The sequence below is a fragment of the Pollicipes pollicipes genome, unplaced genomic scaffold (genome assembly GCF_011947565.3).
Source record: "Pollicipes pollicipes isolate AB1234 unplaced genomic scaffold, Ppol_2.1 Scaffold_2555;HRSCAF=2994_pilon_pilon_pilon, whole genome shotgun sequence".
In the NCBI taxonomy this organism is placed as follows: Eukaryota; Metazoa; Arthropoda; class Thecostraca; order Pollicipedomorpha; family Pollicipedidae; genus Pollicipes; species Pollicipes pollicipes.
In genome coordinates, this window is record NW_023596136.1 from 30,614,027 (window position 1) to 30,621,766 (window position 7,740).

At 49.5% G+C, this 7,740-nt stretch overlaps 2 protein-coding genes across 2 annotated transcripts; both read right to left on the minus strand.

The window, feature by feature from the left end:
* Positions 1-519: 519 nt before the first annotated feature.
* LOC119100189 (larval cuticle protein 16/17-like) lies at positions 520-1,324 on the minus strand. Its single transcript, XM_037223303.1, has 2 exons — positions 1,301-1,324; positions 520-1,002 (listed from the first exon to the last, which is right to left on the minus strand). The coding sequence occupies exons 1-2, from the start codon at positions 1,307-1,309 to the stop codon at positions 520-522; spliced, it is 492 nt and encodes a 163-aa protein (XP_037079198.1). The 5' UTR covers positions 1,310-1,324.
* Positions 1,325-4,479: 3,155 nt separating this feature from the next.
* LOC119100200 (endocuticle structural glycoprotein SgAbd-2-like) lies at positions 4,480-5,280 on the minus strand. The gene is made up of 3 exons (XM_037223313.1): positions 5,272-5,280; positions 4,645-4,920; positions 4,480-4,530 (listed from the first exon to the last, which is right to left on the minus strand). Exons 1-3 carry the CDS (start codon positions 5,278-5,280, stop codon positions 4,480-4,482), a joined length of 336 nt encoding a protein of 111 aa, XP_037079208.1.
* Positions 5,281-7,740: the final 2,460 nt, after the last annotated feature.

Consider the following 7,740-nt stretch of genomic DNA (forward strand, 5'->3'; position numbering starts at 1 on the left):
GCATGCCTGGATTTACTGCGTCCTGCGATTAACTGTGATGCCAAGTTGTGTCCGGTCACCTTGCATGCACAGTGAGAAATATGTAATTTCATATATTTGTCGCAAAGGCCGTGCTCCCGGCTCCCACCGTCCCAACCAGTCGCCGACTTTCCAATCTATTGAGGTGACAGGGAGAAAAGTCTTGCGCAAGGAATCAAAATATCTTGAAGTTCACTGCTTTCTAGCAATAGGAACCTATCGATTCTCAGCGTCATCTTTGAATCGCTGGGGCCTTCCTCAGCAAGCCGGATGCTCGCGATGCTCACTACCTTTGAACAACAACCACCAAACATCATGTTGGCATTGCGGAAATGAGGTGTATTCATGTACACAGATGAGTCACGCTATAAATACAGCGGTGACTTGGTCCCGTTCTCTCACACACACATAAATAGACGTAGCGTGTCTCCAAACATGGCGTTGGTCAGTGGCGAAGGCGGTTCCAAAGGACAGGCGGCGGCGAGGCCGTGCTCGGTCTCACTAGGAGACGGGCCGGTACTCGTAGACGGGCTCGTACTCGACGGCCGGCTGCTGGGCCCGCACCACCTGCCGCTCCGGCGCCGAGTAGCCCTCCTGCACGGTGCGCACCTCGGGCGCCGCCTCGGTGGACGGCACCTCGGGCGTCGGGTACTCGGTGGGCACGGGCGTGGGCAGCGCGTCGCTCTCCGCCCGGAAGCCCAGCGTGTCGGCCACGTAGCGCACGCTGACGGGCACGCCCTCGGGCGAGATGTAGCTGTAGGAGCCGAACACGGTGCCGTCGGCCGCCTCCTCCTGCCGCTGGATGTCGTCCTCGGAAAGGAAGCGGAAGGCGTAGCCGCCCTGGTCGTTGCTGGTGCTGGTCGACTCGAGGATGCGGACCAGGGGCAGGGGGGCGGCGACGGTACGCACGGCCGGGGCGGCGCTGTAGCTGGTGCGGGGCTGCGAGTCGGCGGCGGCGGCGGCCACCAGTGCCATAAGAACCAGCTGTGAACAGTGGCGTTTAGAAGCGTCAGACAGTGATCGTTCAGAGATGGCGTTGTTGAAGAAGTGTTGAAATGTTTGAAATGATGCGCGTAGCATTCCACACTCTCTTTAGTTGACCTTGGCAAGGTATGACGTTGAAGATTGTGCAAGATTTTGTCCTTGGTTGATCTTATTCTGGAGCAGTAAAGCTGAGTTGTATTGATGCACAGAGCATGAAACAGTTGATCACGGTCCTCGCAATCCATCACTGCCGTCAAATTTAACCCACAGAATGTTCATAACCAGTGGTCAGACTCACCATCTTCATGATTAGTGTGGTGGTATGGGGAGGGGAGCTGTCGCTTGTCGGTAGGTGCAGCTGCTGTGATGCCCTGTCTCGGCCGGTGCTGGGCTATATAGTGCAGCCGGTGGCCTGTCGACCCTGGTTAGACAGTGGCCAGGACAAGTTCTGAGGTCGCTGCCTCCCCCTCCCCCTGCCCGTCCCTGGTATGCTCGCCACAGTGGGCTTCCACAAGACGTCTGTGGGTCACCTGTGACAGGAATTGATTTCGATTCAGTACTCCTATCAACGTTTCCATCACATGGTCTCACCATGATCCAGGCAAGGGTATGCTAGTGGTTGTGCGCGTGCCGTTGTGGAGTAACTTGAATTGTATTACTTCATTCACGTCTGAAGGCATGTAATGATGAGAAAAGAATCCACCAATTACTTCCAGTTCACTACTCATGAAATCTTAAGCTTTTTATCCAGATATGTGTCAGTCAGAGCTCTTTATTGCTACATGAAAGACAGCTACATTCATCGCTTAAGTGTTCTTAGCACAGTGACCGGTGTTTGCGAGAAATCTTTTCTAGCTACTATATAGCCGTTGATCTGGCTTTCACCATCAGACATTATGTCGTGTCAGTAGTAGCGAAATATTCCGTCATCCAGACGTGCGGCCACCTTTGCTATGAATATGTTACTGGGCCAAAACGGTTTTTGAGAACGGTTGACAATCAGGTATTTGCCAGAGATAACGCAGTGGATGACTCCGCTCGTTCATGGAACTGAAGACTTCCATGGAGGATATTAACTTACGCTGATTGGTAGGATTAGTTAATGCACCGCACACCCACTCCCGCCGTTAACCATATCCATATCAACACACACACACACACACACACACACACACACACGCACGCACGCACGCACGCACGCACGCACGCACGCACGCACGCACGCACGCACGCACGCACGCACGCACGCACGCACGCACGCACGCACGCACGCACGCACGCACGCACGCACGCACACACACACACACACACACACACACACACACACACACACACACACACACACACACACACACACACACACACACACACACACACACACACAAAGGGCGTTTGTATGCACATTAAACGTGACATTACACGATTTGCTTCCATTATACTCCTGCATTATCGGTGGATATACGCGTGGGATGGTGTCAGATTTCGGGTTTTGGGACATCGAACTCAGGGGTGCTGGGGGTATTAGTAGAGGAAAGATGACATAAGTAAGTCAGAATTAATCACGCCAATTTTGGCTTTCTGTGAGCAGTCATTCACTGTTCTAATATGAGACCTGAGAGTTTAAGGGGGGAGAAGGATCGCTCCCTCCCCCTTCCGTGCATACCCGTTCACTTCACCATTGATCAGATCTCTCCCTGATACAAAAATGCCTTTGGGATTGCGTGCAGCTTGCTAGCCTATCCGTTTTCAATTTCTGCCGCTGCATACAATATTTGCAAAATTACCATGGTGTTTATCACTTCGTCGAGCAGCTCTTACCGACGCATGTAGTTGTGGTATTCAGTCGCAGAAAATGTCTTGTTTCGATATGGCATTGATGTCAAGTCCTGGCATCCAAGCAGCAGCTGTTTGTGTTCGACGTGACTGTTGCCAATGTCAGGGTTGATCATCTTTGACCTTTGTCAATGTCGGTGTTACTTTATCGGGATGGCAGGAGGTGGCAAAAAAAAATCATGGTAGTAAAAGTTGGCATTATGGAATGCACGAGACCAGTGATGTTTGGGTTTCCTTAAAACCTCAATCATATAAATGGTTGTGTTTATACTTCCCAGTACGAGAATGTCGCTAATGATACTCCCCTATTTCGTTCCCTTTTTTTAATGTGAGGCAAATGGATAAGACAGTAGAAATAGACTTGTTCCTCGTAGAAAAACCAGGAGAATGGAAATATAGATGGGCTGATATTGAGGCAACACGCCTTTATCGAAAGGAAAAGCAGAGAAAATATTTATTGAATTAGATTTTTTTTAAAAACATAGAAATTGACTTCTATTTGTTTCGACAAGGGCATGCTACCGAAATGTCAACGCATGTATATTTCTATTCTCGTGGTTTTTCTTTGAGGAATAAGGCTGTTGTTTCTGTCTTCTCTATGCGCATAATGCTCCTCGCAAATGCGCTGAACTACTTATCGTGGTGCACATGCAGATAATTGTTCATTGAACATGAAATATCGACCAACTTTCAGTGGTTTTGGATTTGGGTATCGATATGAAGCTTGCTGTCATCGCCGTCTTTCGTGAAGAACAGAGTAGGGACCATGACTAAACGACTCAACTAAAAGTCGCGCTACTTAATCGAGAATGCTAAAATGATTTGGCTGATGCCTTCAAGACTCAAAACGCAAGTGAAGGTATGGGACTTATTGGGCTGTTTTGTGACTAAAATAGTTGGCGTTCTGATGGGTAGGTCTTTCTACGCTCAGACACCTTCGCGATACCCGGCTTGGTTCCGCGAGAAGTCATGTCTGTGTGGTGTCTATGAACGGATTTATGTTGTAGGATGTTTGTAGCTCGCTGATTTAACGTCTGTGATATTGGATGGTGGCGGAGATGGTAAAGGAAGAACCAATCATGACTTGACCGTGCCATCCCTATATCTTGTGGCCTTTTAAGGGCCGCGGAGACCTTTTCTCCACGTTAAAACGCGCTGCATCAAGCAACGCTAAATAACCTAATTGAATCCGTCATTCATCTCACGAACGATGATGCTTACAGAACAAAGATGAAGATACTATGATCGACTTGTTCGATGATAGTGATGCTCTTCCTTGCACGTGGTAAATTTGATGTCTGGTTGCCTTCCTCCCCTCATCCACTAAGGTCTTGTTGCCGTACCACAGTTAGTTGCTTGTTCATCAATCGGTAGTCTCAACATCCTGAAGCTTTCCTTAGGGTATTGATATTCCCAGGTATTGATAACCCACCATTGGGAACAATAGTCCTTAACGCCATGTTTAAATTTCTGAAGTGAAGTGTATTCATGTACACAGATGAGTCACATTTTAAATACAGCGGTGACTTGGTCCCGTTCTCACACACACACACATAAATAGACGTGGCGTGTCTCCAGACATGGCGTCGGTCAATCGGCGAAGGCGGTTCCGATGGACAGGCGGCGGCGAGGCCGTGCTCAGTATCACTGGGAGACGGGCCGGTACTCGTAGACGGGCTCGTACTCGACGGCCGGCTGCTGGGCCCGCACCACCTGCCGCTCCGGCGCCGAGTAGCCCTCCTGCACGGTGCGCACCTCGGGCGCCGCCTCGGTGGACGGCACCTCGGGCGTCGGGTACTCGGTGGGCACGGGCGTGGGCAGCGCGTCGCTCTCCGCCCGGAAGCCGAGCGTGTCGGCCACGTAGCGCACGCTGACGGGCACGCCCTCGGGCGAGATGTAGCTGTAGGAGCCGAACACGGTGCCGTCGGCCGCCTCCTCCTGGCGCTGGATGTCGTCCTCGGAGAGGAAGCGGAAGGCGTAGCCGCCCTGGTCGTCGCTGGTGCTGGTCGACTCGAGGATGCGAACCAGGGGCAGGGGGGCGGCGACGGTACGCACGGCCGGGGCGGCGCCGTAGCTTGTGCGAGGCTGCGAGTCGGCGGCGACAGCGGCCACCAGCGCCAGTAGAGCCAGCTGTGAGTAAAGAAGGCAACGGAAGCGTCAGGCGATAATATGATGATTGCTGGAACATGATGGCTTAGAAATCACTGGAGAGAAGCTTGAAACAACATCTTATACATAGTTCATCCGGTTTTTGTTTGATCTTGGCAATATGTGACAAATCAGAAAGGATAATAGACCATCGTAATGTTTCCTCTTGATTCCTGTGTAAAAGTGCTCTATTTTTCCTCGGCGCAGGTCAGTATGTCATCAGCTTCAGTACCTCGCAATCCAAGATTCGTGTTGAGACCGGAGAGAGTTTATGACACTTAGACTTACCATCTTCATGATTAGTATGGTGGTATGGGGAGGGGAGCTGTCGCTCGTCGGTAGGTGCAGCTGCTGTGATGGCCTGTCCCGGCCGGTGCTGGGTTATATAGTGGAGACGGTGGCCCGTCGACCCTGGTCAGGACAAGTTATGAGGTCGCTCCCTCCCCTCCCCCTACCTGGTGTACTCGCCCCAGGCGGCCTCGACGGGATGTCGGATGCGTTAACTGTGATCGGAATGGATTGTGATTCGGGGCCGCTATCATCGTTCCCATCCAACGTCTTCTCCGTGGTCCTGGATAGGCTTTTGTGGTGGGCATGTGCGTGACTGTAGAATAGCTTGTAATGTAGTATTCCACGTCTGAAGTGTTGAAATGTTGCAAAGAAAGGAAGCGGTAAATCCCAGGCAGCAGGTCATGAAAGAAAACTGTTGATGGTGTACTTTTCAAAGCCGTTTTGGAATACGCCAGCGATTAATGACACTAGGAGTTTTGTGTTTACGAAGCTAATTTAATGTTAGCTTATAAAATATTTGTTTTTGCTTCATGGGGAAAGGAGTTAATTTTGCTCACCCTGCTCAAGCGAAGAAGACGCTGACGCTCAGCCATTGGCATACTTTAAAGTGGAGAAGACTGATTTAGAAAACACACTTTCGCTACTAAATACTTTCCTCAATACGCCATCGATTCATTACGTACCTTGCACAGTATTGTTTGGGCAATTGATGACCGATATATAATAAAATCCTGCCCACAAATGCCAGATATAAAAGACTCGATGCTTATATTTCTCTTGTTCTTGATGGAATGACATGGCCAATGGAATAGCGGATTTGAACGACGTTATGATCCCGTCTTGGATGCCTGGGTGACCTTGAAATAGTCTGCATGAAATTGTGTCGCATGTTTGCTGGTGTGTTTCACGGAAACTAGAGTGGTTAGGCCTTAAGAAGGTCAGCGCTGTGAGCTGCACCAAATGATCTTTAAGATGGATCTTTCAGCCCAAATCCTCATACAAATGTTGAGCACCCCCTTAAAGCGGGCGAATGGGTAACCGGTTGAATGTAACGTACTCGGTTGAGATGGCGGGTCAGTTTGACCCCTCCCTCGGATATGACAAAACTTAAGACAGCTAGAACCAGCAGATTCATGGAGTAGGTAGGGATGTGCGTAGACTCGCTTGTGTCAGAATTGTAGTTTTTTACGTCGTGACCTTCGGGTGAAACAAGGTGGAACGCAAGAGTGATCTTCAAACGTCCCTCGTACCTCTTCACCCAACCGGCTTTACCCTAGTTTTTTTTAAAGAATATGTCACTTGTGTTCATGTCAGGTCCGTAACCTTAGCCCATTTTTAGATGCTTAAGGTGACTAAAATTCGACGAGGTTATTTGCATATTTAGGTTTTAATTTACAATGGGCGTCAGGATCTACCTCGGGTGACATGTTCCTCCAAGCAATACTTCATATTCTGTCAGTGAATTTCTTGGACCTTTGTGAAGTGAAAACCAGCAATCTCTTGACGTCGTGATAGAGGTATTTGAAATGACGCCAAAAAGTACCGATGAAGCTAGTTTTTCGGAAAAGGCAGTTTGGTTTTGTTACTGGTCTTACCGTTATGCATGGCCCGAAGTCAATGAAATATTTCAAGCTTCTAATTCTCTGACACCCTCTTAAGATGGCGTTATTTCGTGTAACGCTCCGCTGTTGCATTGTCGTGAAATCGCTGCTAAGAGAGTGCTGGCGCTGACAGCCGTGGTTTGCCCTTGACCTGTGCAGATCATCGATCTTATAAGACATATGTGGTTTTCAATACCAACAAGTTGGCTGTAAAAAAGCTTGGTATTGCTGCGCCACGCCGTTATGAAGTTACTCTCGGAAAAGCTGTGAGTGCCAAATTGACCCAGCCGAACACGTGGTAGCCCTTCAGTAGATAGTATTGAGTCCATACTGCTGGCCCTTTAGGTCCACGTGAAAACATGCCTTACAAGAACGAAGCTGAAGGAAGCTTTTGACATAGTTTTTTTGCTGCGTGAAATGCTGTGCTCAGAACAAGCGTATGATTACCGCGGCTGCTTTATTGAATGATTTCGTGATGCTTTCCTTTTCCGCGTAGGGTGCAAACTTGTTTTCTCCCTTTGTTTTCTTCCTTCCGTCCACAAAAATTTCCTTCCCGTCTCAAGATTGTCTCAGAGCAGTTCCGAACCTATGCATCTAATGGATTGACGAGATGGACCCTTCCTTAGCGGCCGACGGCTATCGATACCCACCGTTTTACAGCGGAACAGGTAGTCATCAACGCCATGTTAAAATTGCTGAAGTGAAATGTATTCATGGAGACAGATGGTTCACACTATAAATACAACGGTGACTTGGTCCCGTTGTCTCATACACACATAAATAGACGTAGCGGGTTTCCAAACATGGCATCAGTCAGTGGCGAAGGCGGCTCCGATGGACAGGCGGCGGCGAGGCCGTGCTCAGT